At 41.2% G+C, this 23,162-nt stretch overlaps 1 protein-coding gene across 3 annotated transcripts in view; it reads right to left on the bottom strand.

Annotated features, from left to right (window-relative positions):
- Window positions 1–8,459: 8,459 nt before the first annotated feature.
- zfhx3a (zinc finger homeobox 3a) overlaps window positions 8,460–23,162 on the bottom strand; it is a 59,640-nt gene continuing 44,937 nt past the window's right edge. For 2 of the 3 annotated variants that reach the window (XM_060923260.1, XM_060923261.1), the window contains exons 7-9: window positions 19,516–19,651; window positions 12,154–17,502; window positions 8,460–12,022 (exon numbers count right to left, since the gene is read on the bottom strand). In XM_060923260.1, the coding sequence (XP_060779243.1) occupies window positions 10,731–12,022; window positions 12,154–17,502; window positions 19,516–19,651 (6,777 nt within the window). In that variant the 3' untranslated portion in view covers window positions 8,460–10,730. The remainder of the gene's footprint in view (window positions 12,023–12,153; window positions 17,503–19,515; window positions 19,652–23,162) is intronic. The other variant, XM_060923262.1, reaches the window with a different exon arrangement.

The following is a 23,162-nucleotide window of genomic DNA, read 5'->3' as shown; positions in this document are numbered from 1 at the left end:
AGCTCGGTGCGTTCTTTAATAGAAGTCCGGGTGAACACTATTGTCTCTAATACTAAAATGTGCCATCTGCCTGGCTGCTGGCTGGCCTTTCTCTTTTGTGATGAACACAATGGGCTATTCTGCAACTGGACGTCCACACATAACTAAAATAAATCATGCCTCGCACTGCAGGCCTGAAACAACCAGCACGAGGAAGGGAATCTGCTGTGACTCAGAGAAAGAATAGTGATGGTGATAGATAATAAAAAGGAATATGAATCCTTTGCTTGTAGTTATTATTTTAAAATAAAAAAAGGAAGAAAGAAATGGAAATGCATCCTTTTTTTAAGTGCATGCACTTCTTCTTCTTCTTCAAACAAAGAAATGACCAAGCAGCAGTTGTGACCTTAATGTAATCACGGCCTGACGGATGTATTTAAATGTGTGTGTAAACAATGAGCTGGGAGAAGTGTATGTATGATAGAAACGTCTGCATCGATTACCCGCTATGAATGTGAGATGTTTAATCTCGTTAAAAATCTCATGCCTAAATTAGACTCCCTCAGCAGCTTTTTAAATTGGGCTATCCATCATGCATAATGAAGAAGTGACAGTATGTGGATGTGGATATGAGATGGAAAGTGTGGGTGTGTGTTGGGGGGGGGGGGGGTGTTGCTAATACAATATAAAATAAAATGATATTAAAATATTCGTGCATTAGGTCTTCCGTTGCTGTTGTGAGCACTGTGTGTGTGTAACAACATCCAGAATAAGGTTGCGACAGTTATTCCTGAATGAGAAAACGACCAATCTGATCCCTGTTGTGAAGTATGAAGCATATCTGGATGGAATTGGTGACAAATACAGATCACAAACTTGGGGTTGAGTTGAAAGGAAAAGAAAAGAAACTCGAGAAACACATGTGGTGCCTGGCTGCCACCTGGTGAGATGTCATGTATCATTAAGTGTATGTTTGTCTGGCACACTTCTCACTGTTATCAACCCCGGACAGCTCTGCACAAGTCTTTTCTCATGTTAATCAGTTCCTACACCCTCCACACACGACTCCGGACTCCACCCGTACTCATATTTTACACTTTTACATCTCGTACCTCTACCACTACTCCTGTTCTCCACCTCAGTCTCTCGTCTCTTTCCCTTCTGAAGTCTTTCCTAATCTTTCCACCATGCACGTTCATCCATCTCGGCTCTCTCCATGCTGCAGCTCCAACGCCTGCATCTTTACACCTCAGCTCTTTACACACACAGGGTCAGAGATTTAGTATAATTTATCACATCAGCATCAGTGTGAGATATTCACGGTGGCCACGCGAAGCCTGTTCACACTCCTGCTGCTTCTGATTAGCATCTCATTTCACACAGCCGACTTTCAAAAAAAAAAAAAAAAACACCCCTTCCCCTCCCCCTGCCCCTGCCCTGGCTGCTGTGGTCCTGCTGAGTTTATAACCTCAACAGTATGAAGAGGAGTAATAATGTTTTAACACTTTCTTACTGTACATTACTTTAATAACTAACGTGATTAAAAAAAAAAACTACTCAGATGGCCCAGAAACATCACACGTGAATAATTAGTGGACCGAAAGCTACCAAATCCGAATCATAGACTTCCAATTGTATTATTTTTTAAAAAAAATAGAACTATTAATGACTTTATCGCCACGTGGCCCGAAATTCTCTCCTGCTTTCCCGAAATTTTTTCCTGCTTCACCATGACCCAATACTACATCATGCCTGACATGGTGGGCTTTCCCCGTTCGTGCAAGGCAGGGCCGTCACTAGGTTTGAGAGACAGGGGTAGTTTAGCACCCAGAGGATTAAAGGTATTGTGCGCGCGCAGCGCACGCCGAACATTTTTCAGAGCACCTACTAAGGCTGTCAATCAATTCATTATTTTAAGAGCATCACACCTTGGGGACACACTTCCCACCATTTCTATTCTATTTTAAAATTGCTTTCATCATTTAATTGCTTGCTGAAGCAACTTCACCAGCTAAACTACAAAAATGTGAAAAAAAACAATGGTAGGTGTCATGCATTCCTGCGCAAACTGAAGAGGGCAAGTGCTTCACAAATCATCATGTAAACATTCTACAGAAGACTCAATATAGCCTAGGTAAAGTTAAGCAAATGCAAACCACTGACATCAAATTACAATCTCACCGTGTGTCTGCAAATGAAAGCATAGAATTCTGACTCTCTGCAAACCCAACTCAATGGAAGCCCGCACCGCGCCTGCTGCAGAATGCCCGCGTAGTTTTTTAAGTCCTACTAGCCTACCACTCGACGTGACACTTGACACAGAGCCAATGAGGAGGAATCATAACGATATTAATAATATTGCATTAAACAATAAATAAGCAAGCAGAAACTGTTGTTCGGATTAACTTGCGTTCTTGATGGCTCATGTTCAGTGCTTTACTGCCTTTGTTTTTTTTGGGAAAAAAATAAAAATATAAATAAATTTAAAAAAGGGCAAAAAATATAGGGTGGCTTTGCCATAAGATAGGGTGGCTGGAGCTACCCTAAAATGGGTCTGGCGACGTCTATGGTGCAAGGCATTGTGGGATACAAATTTGAAACAGGAGAGAAAAATGGAGGACGTGAGTGTGCGAATGAAACGTCAAAGACTGACTACAGTAATGGAAAGAAAGCGAGAAGAAAAGACGTTATGTTACATACAAAGGAAAGGAAACGCAGGACCAAACTAATAAATATCGGCGCTCAGCGAGCACCTCGGTGTGATCAGCTGTTCGTTAAGCGACAGAATGATGGAACTGTGTTAGTGCACGGTCATAGGTAAACCTGTGCATGTGCGCACACACACGGACTTCCTCTGTCTGCTTGACTGCGCGAAGCGAGCGATTTCATGCACATTATTTGCTTTAATCCGCTCAAATTAAATAACTTCCCAGCCACAGAATGGCCTGATATTTTGTGAGATATTACAGAATTAAACATACATCACAATGAGCACATTTCAGACGGAACTAAATTTAACCGATTTTATGAAATCGAAAGGCCATCTAGCTTTAATTTTCTTTTCACATTTATTACGTTTTTAAGCAAATTATTTCATTTTTCACATGTAATTTGTCCACAAATTTATTTTCACGTGATTTTTTCCCCCGCCGAAGATTCATCTGTTTTCTTATGTAGGACAAATAGTTTTATTTTTATGTGATTTCTCACACAATTTATATTTTTCATTTATTTTCAGATGTAGTTTGATTTTTCACATGTAATTTCTCACACAATTATTTTTTTCACAAGTAAGTTTTTCACATTTATTTCCAAGTTTAAAAAAAATTTTCACGTGTTTTTATGCAAATGTCAGGGAATTTGTTTCATTTTTCACATGCAATTTTTTCACAAATTTATCTTCACATGTGATTTTTTTTCCCAAGATTCATCCACCTTACATGTTGGACAAATAGTTTTATTTTTACGTGATTTTTTTTTGTTTATTTTCAGATGTAGTGCATGTAGTTTGATTTTTCACATGTACTTTCTCACACTATTTTTTTCACATTTATTTACAAATTTAATTTTTTTCACATGTATTGCATGTTTTTGGGCAAATTATTCAATTTTTCACATGTAATTTTTACACAAATGTATTTTCACATGCGCCCCCCCCCAAAGATTCATTCATTTTCTCATTTCGGACAAATAGTTTTATTTTTATGTGATTTCTCACGCAATTTATATTCACATGTAATTTACTTTTCATTTATTTTCAGACGTTGTTTGATTTTTCATATGTAATTTCTCACACAATTTATTTTCACAATCAAGTTTTTCACATTTATCGTTTATTTTCAAATTTTAAGTTTTTTTTTTCTTCAAATGTCAGGCAAATTATTGTATTTTTTTAATGCAATTTTTCCACAAATTTATTTTCACATGTAATTTTTTTTTCTCCAAGATTCATTCGCTTTCACATTTAGGACAAATAGTTTTATTTTTGTGATTTTTTTCATTCATTTTCAGATGTAGTTTGATTTTTCACATGTAATTTCTCACACACTTCATTTTTTTCACAAGTTTTTCACATTTATCATTTATTTCCAAATTTAATTCTTTTCACATGTATTGTGTGTTTTTATGCAAATGAAATCTGTTTCATTTTTCACATCTAATTTTTCCACAAATTTATTTTCACGTGAAAATAAAGATTTATTCTTCTTCTCATTTCAGACAAATAGTTTTATTTTTATGTGATTTCTCATGCAATTTATATTCACATGTAATTTTTTTCCCCCCACGATTGTTTCTTTTCCATGTGATTTCACACGCAAATTTATTTTCACATTTATTTGTACTGCTTTGTGATTTTTCGGACATGATCATGTTTTTGGCGTTTCTTTGAATTCTTGCCTCTATAATATCGAAAGGCAGGTTTTCACGTGATCACATGATGTTACCCGTTTATTACTCACACAAACGTGACTTTTCTGTAAATAGTCCAAATTGCTATATTGTACGGATAATTATACTGCATTATTACCAAGAAACGTGCTCTTATTACACCCTATTTTTCTTACTTTTGCTTTCTGCATGCTAGACATGAAGCCCGGTGACTGTGTGAACATTAGAGACCGAATCCATTAGAGTTTATCTGAGAATCAGGAAAGGCCCGGGCCTCTGATAGATGAGCAAATCCAGTTGGCCATTAAAAAGTCATTTCAGAGACAGATAGCAGAGGCAGGTTCTTCCTACGTCTAATACGGGAAACTAATGCTCTCAGAAGGGAAAGAGCAAATAAAAAGACAGAAAAACAGGTTGTGGAAATTTCCTGAAATAAAAAAACGACTGTACGTGTTAAGAGTGTGTTAGAGTAAAGGTGAGTATTCCTCACACCCCTCCACAGCGCAGGACACTCAGACTGTGCCGGGGAGATTTAATGAGCAGGACCTGGGGTAGCATCTTAGGTCTTGGAAGATCATTATAATAAGAGAAAACTGCTTCAGCGTAGAGAGACGACACAGCGCACACTCGGCCAGTTCATTAATGACTCGACTGAAAAATAATGGTGATGCCAGTGCAAAGCTAATCTTCTGTGCAAAACACATCACGAGATCAGAAGTGAACAATATGCAAACAAGTACGATGGACGGACACCTTCATTAATCCAGCGGATTATAAATAATCAGAAAGCTGTCTTTCGTACGATCATTTTAAAAATATATATATGTATGTATGTTAGCACTGAGAAAAATAAAACACCCAGTGCTGAGGATATGGGTTCTGCCACTTTAAAAGGAAATGACATTGCGAGGCTCATGCATAAAGATGAGCTGGCCTTTCTGCACATGCATCATAGATCATATATCAGCAAGAGCCATCTATCAGAGGCAGAGAGGAGCTGAAATCACCACCATGGCCCCGTCTTACCCAATATTAATACCAGAAAGAGGGGGAGGGATGAAGAAAGAGAGAGAGAGAGAAGGTTACACTCATGCAGCAGCCACAGCATGCTCTTTTTTTCTGCTTCTTCTACGAGAAGCACTTATACCTGGGATCACTAATCGCTCGAGATGTATTTCATCCACTGATCAGTATGCACTGTGAAATTAAAATCCATCCATCATTTTACAGGCCGGGCCCAGAAAATGAAGTTAAGATGAAGAAAATGAACAGCTTTCCATGAAACATCACGAATTACCTCCAGACCTTCATTTTAGTCCCTTTCCGAAAATCCGATCTAGGGACAATTCATAAGCGCTTCGAGTATGCGCTGTTTGTTTGCGCTGCTTGTTTGCGCTGCTTGCGCACAACATGTCTGCCAAAGCAACGCACGGTTTCGAGGCACAAAATGTCTGCCATAATCACAGAGCTCTCTCTGCTGCAGGGATTTTTTAAAACCTTGCCGCATGAAAAGACGATCCAATCTCGCTTGTACTATTAAAGAACAGTGCCAGTGAACAGCTCTTATTCGCATGAGGCTGTTAATATTAATAATATCATCCTCGCTCAAACGAAACTCATCTGGTTAAATGTCACTAGTTTAATTAACGACTGGTCTTGGCTGACCTCGGCAGTAAGAGAGGTCCTCTAATGCTAATGCCATGGAGGCAAACTGGAATAATTTAGCATGTTAAACACAAAGTCAATTAACCTTCTGCAGTAGCCAATGACACTCTTCCTGCCGGCCAACCCCCCCTTTCATGTCGAGAATCATCTCGGTCTTGTGATGCTGATGAGGGGATAAACAGCTTAAGGACTCATTGGGAGGGGGGGGATGCTTTCTCTAACGCCGAGACATAATAGTGTATTAGGTGTGTATTGATTAAATTTAAACACTGGCCTAGGTCTTAATGCACACCCTGAATGCAGGTATTAATTTTTTTTTTATATTTCTAGCAAGTAAAAATTCATCCATCCATCTTGTTCCTCCACCACCATTACCCATGATTCTCTGGCTGACTCTTTCATTTCAGCACTGATGTCTGATCCTATCAGATCGGTATTTGATTTCAAAGCCTTTTTGAAGGCGCTGATGTGGAAACAAAGTGCCTGTGACTGACTGCTCTCTTACAAACACAATCAAGCGTTTTCTTTCAACCGAAGCGCTTGTTTCTAGTGTTCCCCCACTGCTTCATCCCCCTCCCCCTTTGCTTCCCTCTTAATGAGATGCGAAGAAATCATTCGGAGGTGAGATGTAATTTAGACCTCATCTCCTAGCACCCCAACAGGCAATCTCTCTCTCTCTCTCTCTCTCACGCACACACACGAATAAAGCCAGATAAACGTCTGCGTTCATTTTTAATCCAGTTGCAGCCACAGCCAATATGCAAAACCATATCAGACACAAACGTGGCCCTTACTAACTTCACGAGGCCCTTCCTTTGACACAATTATATCAATTCAGCTAATTAATGCTATGTGATGCAACACCCAAATCTAATCCTACCCCTGGTAACCAGAATTAAACCTATAGTCTTGCTTTTTTTTTTTTTTTAAATCAATCAAAACTTCAGTTTTTATGAAAAAGCAACCAAACAGAAATGTCCTATATGCCCCACAGACATTCATACATGAACTTGAATTTCAGTTTGAACCTTAGCACCATTGATTTTGCCTCAGTTAACCTTCATTGATTTCCAATTCTCTTGCCAATCGGCCGTTTCCTACAAGTTCATTGTACAGTAATCTGGTTACCGACAAGCACATAAGCAGTACTATTGAGGTTTTTCACCCACGTGACCAAGTCATGTGATGCTGCCATTTTGGACGTCACGGCTCGAATCAGTTTGAATGCGAGGAAGGCGACAAACGAAAAACATAAAAGAAAAAGGAGCGAGATGCAGAAAACACCTTCGCTATCCAGCGACGTAGGGCATTTACAGGGCGAGCAGAGGGAGAGGTATTTGCAAAAATTGAGGTTAGCAGGCTTAGAGAACGACGTTTACCTGCTTCCACCAGGATTGTTCACTGACGTACGGAAGTACACGAAGCCCTCGTCTTTACCTGACTTCGGCCCACATGATCTGTATACCTATGTCGTTAAAAACCCATCGCCATACACAGGTATTGCTCTGAAAGCGTACAAGAGTTTGAATGCCTACAGATATTTTGTGTCAGGCTGGGTAACATGCCTACATCAGCGGGTCGTCCCTGGAGCCGGTGGTCACCGTCTTATTACAGCTAAGGTTTGTTCACATTTTCATTTACTTTCGGTCCTCAGGATAAACAATGTTATTAAATGTCATTGAAATAACTTTTTAGTCTGTTCAGACATGGCCCGTTATAAATTTGCTGTTACCAGGCAATGACCAAGAACTGTATTATTAGGGTCGGTGTCTGTGTTGTAGCAGTGTATTAGCAGCTAGCTGTTAGCACTAACTAATGTCAACAACAGTAGCTGGTATGTTACTGTAGCAATGTTTACGTTCAGTCATTTGGATGACTGTTAAAACCTTCCAGTCTCAAGTTTTTCCTTTACTGTATTTACTAGTTTACTGTAATTATGATCCGGCAGCTATATACACCGGATCCAGTGTAAATAGCTGCCGGAGCCGACGTCCGAGCTTGCCGGAGCTAGCGCGCTCAGGCAGGCTGGGAGCTAGCGCGCTCGGGCAGGCTGGGACGTTGGCTCCGGCAGCTATTCACACTGGATCCGGTGTAAATAGCTACCGGATCATAATTACAGTAAACTAGTAAATACAGTAAAGGAAAAACTTGAGACTGAAAGGCTTTAACAGTCATCCAAATGACTGAACGTAAACATTGCTACAGTAACATACTAGCTACTGTTGTTGGCATTAGCTAGCTTGACCTTCAAAATGGCAGACACCGGGGCGTCACGTGACCCTGTGACGTCAGGTGAAAAACCTCAGTAAGAAATACAGGTTGGACGTCGTGATTTTTTCCAAGTTAAACCATAACGATCTCTTAAGTCTAACCTCTGAATTGATGCGTGGACGTGTTACAGATTTGCAAAGTGGGTCAGAACTAAATTATGGTCTAGTAAAATGAAACAGACTTTATTGAACTTGAATGCTTGGTATAAGAGAGGACGGGAGAGACACTAGCCCAACGACTCGCATGATAAACACAAGTGCATAATGAACATGTACATTATTTGGCAATTGCAACAGTAACAACATTCCCAGGAGCACATACAGTAAACAGTCTTTCACATCAAGTCCAGACTTGGATATGAGAGTACACGGGGTGGAGGGGGAAAGGAAAAAAAACCAAACAATTGAAACAAATGCGATATTTGGAATGCAAACTTTGTATAAATATAACATCATTGGTTTTTAAACATTTGTTGGTTCAGTTTTAACATTGGTTGTTTCGAAGAGGAGAAAAAGAACACGGTTCATGGATATTTATTTATTCACAGTCTTCACAGTAGTCTTGGAGGAGTGAGTGGGCAGAGCTGCAGCGAGATGAAGGGACAGGGGGCTCTGTAGTCATTAAAGCTTCAGCAAAAAAGCGAAATCAAGCATGCATCTTAGTGTCAATACAAAACTACATTAGCAGCACACTGTGTTTCGTCAAAAATAAACCCCAGTACATTTAATCAAACAGACAAACAAACAAACAAAAAGAAGAAGAAACGGACAAAAATAAAAAATAAAAATGACAGGCCAGTCACGGAGACATATTAAAGTGAACTATCTCCATCTATTTTACAAACTGCAATGGCTGAACTACGGTTCTGTCCCATACCCTCAGCAAAGGGGCTTCGGGGTTTTTGGTTTTTCGGTTTGTTTTATATAACGAGGTCACAAATGTTCGAAGTTTTAAACAGTTTTCTCCTAGCTGGCTCCATCATCTAAAAAGGTTTCCATTCCTTAAAAACAGTAATATTTTTCTCAAATATAGAGTTTTCCCCATCCTTTGTATGCACCAATGGTACTTTATCTTTGGATTTTCCATTAAAGCAATACTGTGAGTTATTGTATTCATCAGTTATATTATTGTTGTTGTCACCATATATGGCAAGTGCAGAAACATTCAGAAAAAAAAAACACGTTAAAGAAGAGAAGAGAAGAGTAAGAAACTACATTTCAAAGTAAAAAACAGGGCGTTACAGTCAAGAGGGTAAAAAAGTTTAAGTGCACAAATTAACGAAGTTTAAAAGACAACCGAACGAAGAACATTTCTTAATTCTGCATCGACAGAAATTCATTTACAGATATGGTCTTTTCACTTGGCTCAGTGCAGGAGGGAAGGTTGTACAGTAACAATGTGGAAACTACATTAGAAGGGGTAAAATGTAAAATTTTAACATTGGCATGGCTGGAAGCAACCTCAAGTGTCTTTGACTGGGAAGGTACAAAAATTAAATATACAAGTCATTTATTTTAAATCTACCATACACTTAAGTCATTGAATTCAACAATCTACGCAACACCAAAATGTCAATACAGGTTTCTATCATTAACACAATGCCCCCCTCCCCATAAAAATCTATCCTTTTGCTCACAATTAAAGTCTGCATTACTCTTCGTGTCTGAACAAACACTTGTCCAATATAAAAAAAGAAAACCTTTAGAAGATTCAATGACAACGCAAACCAGGTTGTAATATTTCCAATACTAACTTTTTTGTTGTTGTTGATGCTGTTTTAAACCTTTTTCCTGTCGGTATGCATCGGAAATACTTTATTCCCCCCAAACACCAATGTTCAGTAGCAGAAAATGAATACATGTTGACCTGAGAGTAGACAACATTAAAATACATTACATTGGTTTAGTGAGCCAATATTCCATTGTATTATCACGTAAATGGTGGTAAAACTCATTTTTGTGTCGTGTAAGTGTATTTAAAACAAAGAACAAAAACAGACTTTTGGTTAGTTAGTCATTAGGTAATTAGAAAACCATCTTAGGTTCTACTCCAGTCCTTAGCTGTGCACACTTCAGTTTCCAAACAGTGTTTTACGTATCCTCAAGTTTAAATTGACCAGCATATTGACGTGAGAAAACATTCTACTGACACTTTTTTGGTTACAAGCATTGGAAACATAAGGTATATCCTACAGGATCCAGTCCGTTTAAAAGTCTTTCAAACTATCACTAGGTTTTTTGTTTCATGTTTTCTCCAGTTATCTTCTAAATCACTGTATGTTTTCTTTTCCAGGCCTCCTCTTTCTCTCTCTTTTTTAAACCAACACAATACGTCTGCGGCAAGGCAGATAAAATTACAGCTATAACTGCAATAGTCTGCATGTAGCCTTTGGATACTATGTGGACTTTTTCTCCTCTGCTGCTCCATCACCCACTAGCAGAGTCTGTTGGTTTTAAACTAATTACATTGCCATTCAGGCTTGAGGTAACAGTTGAGTGTAAGGAAACTTGTACTGAAGGAGAAGCTGGGGTACAACTGGACTGTGCAGCCCCAGATAAAGCTGTAGAAGAAGTTGGCGGAGTTTGGGAACACTGATCTGTTGGTCTGGATAGGCAGGAGCTGGCAGAAAGACTCTCTGAAGCACACTGCTTGGGTAAAGATTTTGAAGGGGATACTGGGTTGCTGGGAGGGTTTGGCTGTGAGGTAGATGAGGGACTAATGTGAGGTAAGAGGCGAGAGGCATGCTCTTTGGCATTCAGGTGCTCCACTGCCCTCTGTCTGTGCTGACTGTACTCCAAGTGCTGGATGAGTTCTTCATTCCCACTGAGAGAGATCTCACAGGCAAGGCAGCCATATAGACAAACATCCTTACCTCCTTCTCTAGATGTCCCTTTGGAGACAATACACTGGCTGATTAGGAATCTATCATCCAGGTGCTTAGTGGCGCCAGAGGAGAAGGAAGAGGAACCTTCTCCATCTGAGCTGGCTTGCTTCTCTTCTGGTTTGGAGAAGTTCAAGACAAGGTCTTTGTTAGAAGCCATGTCCTGAGAGTGTGTTGTAGCAGAGATCTTGCTCGCTTTTGGTTTCTGTGATTGCTGCAATAGTTGTTTTTTTTGGAGTTGCAGCCTATGATGCATTAGTGCACCCTGCAAATTGTGCTGATACTGTTGGAGAACGGAGCCTGGGGACAAACCCATTAAAGCCTGTGGCAGGACTGGGCTATACTGAAACATGCCGTCCATACCGAACATCGGCTGCAGAAAGCTTCCAGTGAGAGCTGTGGGAATTTGTGGAGAGAACATTGGAGGGAATCCTGGCATGAGACAGGGTAGGAGGGGATTCGGGAGCAAGGGAGCCTGATCCGTGTTCCCTGCTGCTTGCAGAGTCTGGAGCTGACCCAGATCAACGCTGTAGTCCTTTCCAGGACTTGGAGTAGTTGCAGCTGGTGTTAAAGACTCTTGTTTTTCCTTACTAATAGAAGAGTTTGAAGGAGTAGCACTGTCAGCAGAAGCCCTTTCAAGCTTTTCAGAGGGATTCATGCCATTTTCAGAGTTGCTCTCTTTGGACAACTGGAGCTGCAATTCTGACTCTGTAGGCTTTGGGGCTGAGACAGAGTTGTTTGTGCTGACTGGGGTTTTATCAAGGGCAGCTGACATGGATGAAGACGATGATGTGTTAGGCTTTCTGATCAGTCCATTTGCAGGGGGGTCAATGGGATCTATACAAAGTCATAAAAATGACATTTAGAAACAGTGCAAAAAAAACCCCACAATGTAGAAAAAGACAAACTTGAAAGTGATGTTTTGTTACATTTAACAATAACATTTTAAATGTATTCAAATACAATACCTGATTTTGTTGAAGAGGAGCTTGATACTGACTTGCTGCTAGTCCCTGGTACACCAGCAGTTACCAAGTTTGAATACTGAGGGGTAGGGTGACTGGCGGTGACTGAACTCTCTGCAGACTGCGTTTGGACAACTGCCATGATCTCTTTTGCCTTTTTTAGATTATTCATCTCTTGTTCAGTCATCAGATGATGAACACTTGCAAAATCTACAAATTCCCTGTCTCTGTCCATTTGTCCCCCTAAGGCTTCTTTTACTTTTGCAAGATGCTGCTGGGAGAAGACATGGTCTCGCACGGATAGACAACCACTGTACTTAACACAACACAGAGTACATTCCGTTTTGGGCCTTTCAGTGCATGTACTCTCCGTGCCAAACTGCTTGGCAAGGCTGAGCTTTGCTTTTTTCTCCTTGGCACGTGCATTCTGAAACCACACCTGTACTACCCTCTTGGGAAGCCCAATGTCATTTCCCAAGGCTTCACACTCCAACATGGTAGGGGTTTTGTAGTCACTGAAGCAAGCTTTGAGCACTTTGACTTGCAAGTTGCTTAGCTGAGTGCGATAGCGTTTTTGACCAGGCCTGTCATTATCTAAGCTTTGACTGTTGGATCCTCCAGGACAGGGGGAGGCAGGGTCAGCTAAGCTCGAGTTCTCACTATAATCCAAGACCAAATCATTTTCATAATCCTTTGCATTGAAACTCATTGCGGGGCTAACCAGCCCTGAGGACATCTTGTCTTCACTTTCTGAAGAAGCCTCTCTCTCAGAAGTACAGGACAAGTGCTCAATGGTATTCCGTTTTCCCTCAGAGTAGTTTTCTTCATCAGTAGTGGTTCCATTAGGGACCATGTTCATAGAAGTATCTTTATGGGTATCTAGGTTGCCACATTCAAAAGACTGCTGGAATGAGGTGGATGATCCTTCCAAGTCATTCACTCCTCCACTTATAAGCGGCTTTGGACTAGGATCCTGATCATGTGAGGACAGATCCATGCTTTTACAAATTGGAGAGTTTGGACCATTCAGCCCATCACTTGTGTTTGACATTTGTGAAGAGTTAGAAAAATGTAACAAATCCATCTTCATTTGAGAGCCCTCCTGGTCTTGGGTCATACCAACTACTGCCATGCTGAATCCTGCATTCTTTGCTTCATGCCAGTGCCGTGAACGTATATGAGCATCAAGGGCAGTTTGTGCCTTAAAGAGTGCGCGACAGAATGGACAGCGTCGATGGGCTTGAGCTGGACCTAGACCACGAAACTGGCCTTTTCTTTCACGAGCTCGAGTGTTCTGGAACCACACTTGAACCACTCTTTTCTTGAGACCCACTTCTTGTGAAATATGGTCAAGCATTTGTCGTGTTGGATTGGAATCCAAGAGGTATTTCTGGTACAATATCTCCAGCTGCTCTGGGGTGATGGTGGTCCTCATTCGCTTGTCTCGCTGGGCATCATCCCCACTGTGCTCCCAGTCATTTTCCACAGCACTAGTTCCCAATTTGGGCTCAAGCCTCCTCTTCAAGGAGTTTACAGTTGAGTCAGGAATGGCTGCAGTTGTAGGTGAATTAAGTGAGATCTGTGAAAAAGCTCCAGAAAGTACCTGCCTTGCTACCAGGGGATTAGTTGAGTCAAAAAGCATAAGGGGGATATCCATGGGGCGGTCAAGGAACTGTGGAGGAACAAACTGATTTTGAGCAACAAGGAAGTGCATCTGCTGATGTTCTTGCCAATGCTCAAAAGATGGGAAGCTCAATTTGCACTGAATGCAATGGTAAGGAGTCATAGGCTGTGCTTGATTTAGGTGTTGGTGCTGAGAAGGACTTGCTGAACTCATTTGAGAACTCTGTGATGGAACTGGGCTTGTCTGGGTCAGAGATGGGTTAGTCTGCTGCTGTTGATGCAGAGGGGATGGGGAATGAATTTTAGAGCATGACTGTTTATTCTCTTCATTCGGACGCTTTGTCTGTTTATATGATGCGTCAAGCTTTGAATTTTCAAGACAATGTTCAGGGCCACAAGATGCTTCTGTCATCGGTTTAAGATCCTCAGTCAGGGAATCGGAGACAGTGTCAGGGTCTGACTTCTCTTTGTCAGTAAACGTTCCATCTGTGCTTAGCTCAGTACAGTTTGAGAGGCTAGAACTAGAGAGTGGTGGATTGAGACTCGAGGTGTCGGGTGGACTGTAAGATTTAGGATCCAATAAAACCTCGTTCTGATGGCAAGATACTTCATCACTGTCATCTTTATAGCACACTTTCTTCTGATGACTGATAAGATCAAAAATGCGTTGAAATGCCATGTTGCATTTCTTGCACTCATAGCTGCTGTTGGCAGTACGAATATACCGGTCATTAGAAAACTCTCTGTGCTCACAGTCTTTTCCTCCCTCTCCTTGGTTCTCATAGCTTTTCCTGGCCTTCTGACGGGCATTTTGAAACCACACCACAATGACACGAGTAGGAAGATTGAGTAGGTTTGACAGTTGCTCAAATTCATCATCTTTAGGATAAGCATTTGCATCAAAAAAATCTTGAAGGACCCTTAGCTGGTAGTCACTAAACCTGGTCCTTGAGGACCTCTTACCTCCTGAAAACTCCTGTCTTGGAAGTTCAGGAGAGGATGGCCTGGAATCTACTTTTACATCTTCGAATGAGGTCATGGGTGGGTTGCTGAAGTTATATGGGGAGTCCTTATTGCGCTGGCGCTCCTTGAACAGTGTGTTTCTGAACCAGTGCTTTATAACTTTATTTGGCAAGCCAGATTTGTTGGCCATCTCTTGGATTTGGTCTTCATTCGGGGAGTTATTGATGTCAAAGTACTGCCGCAGGATTCTAAGTTGATCATCAGTGATCCTGGTTCGAGGTCTTTTACCCTGCTGTTGCAGCATCGCAGGTGTTAACTGCTGCTGATAAAGCTGGGCCAAGTCAGACGTGAGGCCAGCTTCAACTGGTGGCAGATGTACAGGTAGCTGAGGGGGCAGAGACGGCAGCGGAATGGGGTGCATGAGGAGTGGGGGGAAAAGTGGCAAGTCAATGGGTAAGGGGATTGGAGCTAATGGGACTTGGGGAGTTGAGACAGTAGGGGGAGTAACGGTGCTTGTGGAAGCAGGAATGCATGATACAGGTTTCTGTTGAAGTGGATCTGTTGGAGGGAGTGGAGGTGAATCAGGGGAAGGCAAAGAAGGAGGGGTGTCGGGAGTCGATGGAGTAAAAGGGAAAAGCTTGTCATATTGTTCTCTGTAGTCTTTGGCAAATTTCTCTACCGAATGTATTGGCAAAATAGATTGGTGTACATGCTCTTTATGGCTCTTTAGTATCAATGCATTTGAAAAAAGCTTCCCACAGGATTCACACTCTAGCTTCCCAACAGAGCCTGAATGATGCACCTCTTTGGTGTTGAACTTTGTCTGTCCATTTGGCACAACCTCAGTCTGAGTTTTCTTATACTGCTGCTTATTTTCATTAAACTGCATGACTAACTCAAACCCTATGTTCTCCAGCAAAGCTTTTGAAACATTTCCAGGTGCATCATGTGCTACCCTTGGTGGAATGAAATCTGTGAAGAATTCTCCACCATCCTCATCCTCAACCTCATCCTCATCTTGTGCTTTGAAATCATCAATATTGTTGTGTGAGGTGGGTTTATGCAACTCCTTTGTTTCATCATTACCGTTTCCATCCACGCCTTTGTGAATCTGAGAATCAGAGGGGAGTATCGGTCCACCAGCTTGTTGAGGAACGTGAACATTGTCTTCAGGGGTCAGAAGCACAGACTGGTGGGAAGTACTAGCTGCAACTCCATTCTGTGGCTGTTTACAAGAAGAGATCAGGCTACCCTGCTGGGATGGCTCGGAACAATTTTCAGGTGCTGTAGGCTTTACTTTGCTGAGGTTTAACTCCGAGCCTTTTAGGTTTAGCTCCGGGCTAATCTGAAACTCCCCTCCTGGGATGAGAAAAGGAAGCAGAAGCTGCTGCTGCTGTTGCAGTGGAAGGAGAGTATCTGCTGTGATGGGGAAATGGTGAAGAAGTGCCGGATTGAACAAATGGGACTGAAGAAGAGCTGCTTTCTTTTGTAGCTCCTGCTGGATCTGTGCTTGAGCCTGTACTAACTGCTGTTGCTGTAATTGCTGCTGTTGTAATAATTTATGTTGATTTGTTGCGGACATTGCTTCTACCATTGGTTTCTTTTTACTTTCCTCAGAATGTGAAGAAATGCTGATAGTTTGGCTTGATGATACAACATCGTGTTCATTGCTCTGTTGGTGCTTTAATGGAGTCTGGTCAAGAGCTGAAGAACAACTCGTGTTGTTCACGGCATTTGTAGGCTTCAAAACTGCAGGGGAGCTGACTGTTGCATTATCTGAAACTACTTTACGAAGCAAAGGGTTAACAGATGTTGAGCTAGCTGCTGATGAATCAAGTTTGGCTGCACGAGCTTTGGTTTGGTGGAGTACAGATCGCATATGAATCTCTAAGGTGGAGCTCTGGCTGTATGCTACATTGCAAATGCTACATTTGAAGGGTTTGTGATCAGCACTGCTGCTGACAGACTCTGGTAAGGCAGCCGAAGAATCTTGCACTGAACGCTTCACTTTGTGCAAGTGTGAGACAGAGTTATAGTGCACCAAGAGAATGTTCTTTTGTGTGAAAGATTCCTTGCACACAGTGCATTTGAAAGGTCTTGATGGATCCAGGAATTTCTCTGTTGAGAGGTTTGTCCCTTTTCTCAGAGGCAGAACTAAAGGCTTTGGATTGAGTTCAGCATCTTCTCGAGCTAAACTCGATACACTGTCAGGTGGGCTTATTTTCTCTTCCGGGTCACTTTCTTCTTCATCTTTCACTTTTTCCTCCTCAAAGCTTCCCTGATCTTCATCAAGTCCTTGGTCTTCAGAGGCTAAGAGGTCTTCAGTCATCAACAGACTGCCACAGAGTTGTTGCAGCTGGATCTCACTAAGCTCAAGATGACTAGTTTCTAAGTGCTTCTGCAGGGCCTGGATGGTTCGAAAGCTACGCTGGCAAAGGCAGCACATCGTAGCAGCCCTGATGGCATGGTACTGCGAATGCTGTTGCAGCTTTTCAGCAGTTTTAAAGGCAAGGCTACACTGACTGCAACGGTATTTATAGACATGGCGATCAGAAATTGGCATTTGAAGTCTATGGCTGTGGAAGTGGTTGACATGCGTTTGGAGGGCACTAGATGATGTCAAGACTTTGTTACAGCCTTTCTGCCAGCAAGGGAATGCAGCAGTGTTTTCCTTTGTGGATTCGGCATCTTCCAAGGGCTGCTTCTGTGCTTTTGCTATCTCTGGTCGACATGTGGTCACTCTCTCTTCATCATCTTCACCTTGTTCTAATAAACAAAATAATTTTTTTTTAAAAAAGGTGTAATCTTAGCTTAGAGTAAGCAAAATTGAGAGCAGATCTGACTCCGTTAAGTTTTACCATTATACAGTGCCTTGCAAAAGTATTCATCCCCCTTGGTGTTTGTCCTGTTTTGTTGCATTACAAGCTGGAATCAAAATGGATTTTTGGAGGGTTAGCACCATTTGATTTACACAACATGCCTACCACTTTAAAGGTGCACTTTTTTTTTTTATTGTGACACAAACAATAATTAAGATGAAAAAGCAGAAATCTGGAGTGTGCATGAGTACTCACCCCCTTTCAAACCCCTAAATAAGAGCCGAGTCCAACCAATTCACTTCATAACCCACATAATTAGTTGATTAAGATCCACCTGTGTGCAATCAAAGTGTCACATGATCTGTCACATGATGTCTGTATAAATCAACCTGTTCTGGAAGGACCCTGACTCTGAAACACTACTAAACAAGCAACATGAAAACCAAGGCGCCTCCAAACAGGTCAGAGACAAAGTTATGGATAAGTATAGATCAGAGTTGGGTTATAAAAAATATCCCAAACTTTGAATATCCCAGGGAGCACCATTAAATCCATTATAGCAAAATGAAAAGAATATGGCACCACTTCAAACCTGACAAGAGAAGGTCTCACACCAAAACTCACAGACCAGGCAAGGGCGGCATTAATCAGAGATGCAACAAAGACACCAAAGATAACACTGAAGGAGCTGCAAAGATCCACAGCGGAGATGGGAGTATCTGTCCATAAGACCACTTTAAGCCGTACACTCCACAGAGTGGGGCTTTATGGAAAAGTGACCAGAAAAAAAGTCATTGCTTAAAAAAAAAAATCACGTTTGGAGTTTGCCCAACAGCATGTTGCAGAGTCCCCAAACACATGGAAGAAGATTCTCTTGTCAAATGAGACTAAAATTGAACTTTTTGGTCATCACGGGAAATGCAATGTGTGGCGCAAACCCATCACCCTGAGAACACCATCCCTACAATGAAGCATGGTGGTGGCAACATCATGCCGTGGGGATGTTTTTCATCTGCAGGGACAGAGAAGCTGGTCAGGACTGAAGGAAAGATGGATGGCACTAAATACAGGGCAATTCTGGAGGAAAACCTGTTCGAGTCAGCCAGAGGTTTGAGACTGAGACGAAGGTTCACAGTCCAGCAGGACAATGACCCTAAACATACTGCTAAAGCTACACTGGAGTGGTTTAAAGGGAAACATTTAAATGTCTTGGAATGGCCTAATCAAAGCCCAGACCTCAATCCAATTGAGAATCTGTGGCATAACTTGAAGATTGCTGTACACCAACACAACCCATCTAACTTGAAGGAGTTGGAGCAGTTTTGCCTTGAGGAATGGGCCAAAATCCCAGTGGCTAGATGTGCTAAGCTAATCGAGACATACCCCAAGAGACTTGCAGCTGTAATTGTAGCAAAAGGTGGCTCTATAAAGTACTGACTTTGGGGGGGGGATACTTATGCACACTCCAGATTTCTGTTTTTTTTTTCATTTTAATTGTTTGTGTCAGTTAAAAACAACAACAATGTGCACCTTTAAAGTGGTAGGCATGTTGTGTAAATCAAATGGTGCTAACCCTCCAAAAATCCATTTTAATTCCGGCTTGTAACGCGACAAAACAGGACAAAGACCAAGGGGGATGAATACTTTTGCAAGGCACTGTATTATTGCTGATGGTAGAATGAATTCTCAAGTGTACACACATTTTGTCTCAACAAATGCCTCCGACGTGTCGGACATTTTTGAACACATGGCAAAAAAATGTGATTTGACTACTTACAGGTTCAAATGCAAAATGGCATTTTTCACTTTCCAATATGGCTAACCACATGAATATTTAAGGATAATAAAGATATGAATTGCAGGAATTGGACGTAAAAATGTGCTGCTTTTCAAAATCTTTTTTTTTGCAGTTAAAATCCACATCACTGATAGTGAAGCCGCATTGCTTGCTTTTAATTACCTAATTTGAGACTGGACTTCTCCTTACCATCAGGTCTTTTTATTCCATTGCAACTGGAGTCTGCCTTTGTCTGCTGGGTATTAGAGTCTGGCACAGGTAGGAACATCTTCTCCGGCAGCACATCTGAAGCAATCACCTGAATAAGATGGAGAAGAAGAGGAAAAAAAAAAAAAGTGAATGATTTCCAGGCAATAAAGTAAATTCAGTGTTGCCTGTTAGTTATATCATGTAATTATGCCATTACTTCTTCAGGAACAAATGAACATCTATCCATTAAGACTGCACTGAGCAAGAACACTTAATAATGTAATCTAACTTTCAATACTGGAAAAGAAACTAGATTTTTTTTTTGTCCATTTTTAATTAGCGTCTGTGAAAGACTGGCGCTAGCTGGACCTTATCTACCGAGCAGTGTGGTACAGTCACAAAAATATGATCGTCATTTTCATTACCCATAGAATAAGAACTGCTTACTCTGCTTACCAGGATACCAAGTGTACCAAACAAACAGAGACATGCAATACTACTGAAAACTGCTGTGCTGTGTTTTCTATTAGAAATCCATTGTAGCAAGCTAGGCAGTATCATCTTGGACTAATTACCATGTCAGAATACCACACCACAATGTTTACTTGTTTAGAATGATAGCATGTGGTTTGTGATGTACCCAAGCTCGAATCCTTGATAGATTTTCTAACAAACAGCAATCTTTAGTCAGTGAGAATGCTGCCAGACACAATATGTTGACTACAATAGAAAAATCTGTAAAGTTCTGCTTAGTCTGCTGCTTTGTTTCTTTACGTATATTTAAATATCATCATACATGCCGAGTATCAAACACGCAGAACAATGTGTCATTTCCATCCATCCATTATCCATAACCGCTTATCCTGTGCAGGGTCACGGGCAAGCTGGAGCCTATCCCAGCTGACTATGGGCGAGAGCCGGGGTACACCCTGGACAAGTCGCCAGGTCATCGCAGGGCACAACATGTCATTTACTGATCAGAATTTCTGGGTTTCAGTCACGTGACTTTTCTGAGTGGTTTTACCGGACATGAAATAGCTGGCGGTCTAAACGGCTGCCGTAGTGCAAACAACTAGCGATAACTTATCAGAGTACGCTCGTAATCTAGAAGCCACTGCTCGCTTAGGTTGCTATGTGCAATGGAATCGACCCCGACAGTCTGGGAAAGAAGGATTTGTCATACGAGTTCGAGATGTCGGGGAGCTCGACTACCTGGTGTTGCAGACATCCTTCTACACCGCAAAACAGATGAAAGCGTGGAAGAGTATGGAGGCTTACAACTTTTTTGTACGTCGCTGGGTAAAGGACCTCGGTATCAAGTCGCTGCCCAATGAATCCTGGATTGTTTAAGTATGTTTTTTTTTTTAAAGCTTTGCGTTCACATCTTTACAACGAAGCGCTGTGAGTTGAGGTGAAAACAAACAACAGTTCACTTGATTCTCACTTGTGTTGGCTCTTATTGCTCAGGTAAATCATTCACAAAGATCATCAGAAACCCCTTTAAAGACCTGGATCTTAGTTAAACAAGACAGAGAAGAAGTGATCACGGCGCATTGTAACTGTACGGCTGGGGAAGAATTTTGTCGTGACCTTCATGCATATGGACTTTGTGAGGAGTGAGGAGTAAACGAAGAAACAGCTGGGGACTTCAGCGCTTCATGACTAAAAAAAAAGTACCGTAAAATAACGAAACACAGCAAGAAAAGTACTTGGAAAACACTAAGGACAGAGCTGAGAGGGAAATACAAACCTTTCACCAAGTGAAACTCGAGCATGCTTCGACTCGGCTCCCTTCGATTTCAGTCAGAGGTTCAAGAGTCACCTTTCTCGACGTCTTTTTGTGAAACCCTGTGTTCGTTCACCCTTTTTTTATTAGTTCACGGCAAACCCTGAAGAAACTTTTATCAGTTTCACGGTTTGATCGATTCGAACAACCTAAAACAACGCAAGCGTCAGGCATTTTTCATGTGAGCAATGAACCTTCTCTGTACAAACACATTTCGCTTTGGTAGACTGCCAGCTAAAGTTTTGAATAATTAATGAGGTAGATGTGATGTCACATGAAACCCAGCAATTAAATCAAACAAGTATCGATTTTTGGCTAAGCACACGAGTTAGATTTTTTTTTTTATTTCATAAACTATAACAGTAAACTATATAGGCAAGTTACAGCATGATCATGACAATGCAAGAGATTTTGCGTGTTCTCAAAAATAGAGTAGAGGATTTGATCTGTGTTTCCTTTATGTATATAAGGGTATTTTTATACCAAAATGTCATCATAAGTTTTTTCCCCTTTAATTTTCACCACCAGCTTGTTTTTTTAAAGGGGAACAGAGGGCAATAAAGAGTAAATATAACAATAAAACACACATTAACGAACCTTATTCAAGACTTACAAAAGTTTTTTGTTCTAAGGTTGGAAAGTTATAGTGTTTTGAAAGTAGCTCGAGCAAACTATTTCCGCAGTTTGAACAGCCCGCCATGATATTAATTTTATCCAATCAGAATGCACATGCGTAACACTCATGACGTATGTATGTGCCCAGTTGTGTTGGCTCATTGAGGTTGGGAATAGCACGTGCGAATCGGAAAGTAGGATGAATTGTAAGTGATCGGCTACACAATGCCACAGTGTGTTGCTTTCGGGTGTAATAACAGGACCGATGGAAAGCATAACGATCCTCCAGACGTGCCTTTTCATTCGTTTCCGCTGAAAAACACCAAGCGAGTTCGAGCTTTCTTCTCTTCTTTCGTCATCACCGGAGTCGAGAGTACCTCTCCTAGGTTCAAACTGGTACCCTTCTAAGCCATAGCCTGCTTGCAGTGTGTCTTGCGGGATCTCTTCATATGATTCGACAGAGCTGTCGCTTTCACTTGATGCGCCTGACGCCATGATTACACGCTTCTCTCCTAGTGCAGTAGGTAGGGCTGACGTCACGGTCTTTTAAAAATGGCGACTCTTGTGCCGTTTAGCGTACCGACTATTATATTTACAATTACCAAGATATTTCGTTGTTTTCTAGTATATAAATTTGATAGAATACTTAAGAATACGTTACTTTGTCACATCAGCAACTGTATATATTATATTTGGTACCCCTTTAAACTGTTAACTGTGTTTGATTAATACTGTGATCCTGTGAAATTCATGAAATCTGTAGACTAGACTCATGCTGTGAAAATGAATGGGTAACAGACAAACGTACAGTACCACTGAATTAGTTTCATGCTGTACTGCACTGTCAGTATTTATATTAAAATGTTTTAGTCGAAATACAGAGGTCATTATAGGAAATTGCGCACGCTGACTGGTCAAAAAAAATCTGGACTATTTCTCGATAATCACCTTGAGCGACTTGGCAAAATGGCGGCCGATCGTTTTTATTCACCATAAGCGAGGAAGAATTACAGAAAAAATGCTGTTCCTAATAGCAATAAAGACAGTACGAAGTTTGGTCTAAAACTATTCAAAGGTGAGGTGGAATTGTGATTTATTTTATCGATTTCAAAATAAAAGTATTTTATGTGACTCGGCATAGATAAGTGACGCAAGTCTGCGCCACACCTTTATTATATTTGCGTGCCGCTTTTGAAGTTTGAACATTTTTTTAACGTGA

Source organism: Neoarius graeffei, chromosome 6, assembly GCF_027579695.1.
Source record: "Neoarius graeffei isolate fNeoGra1 chromosome 6, fNeoGra1.pri, whole genome shotgun sequence".
Lineage (NCBI taxonomy): Eukaryota > Metazoa > Chordata > Actinopteri > Siluriformes > Ariidae > Neoarius > Neoarius graeffei.
Note: the sequence above shows the minus strand (reverse complement) of the source record. Positions and strands in the feature narration are given on the sequence as shown.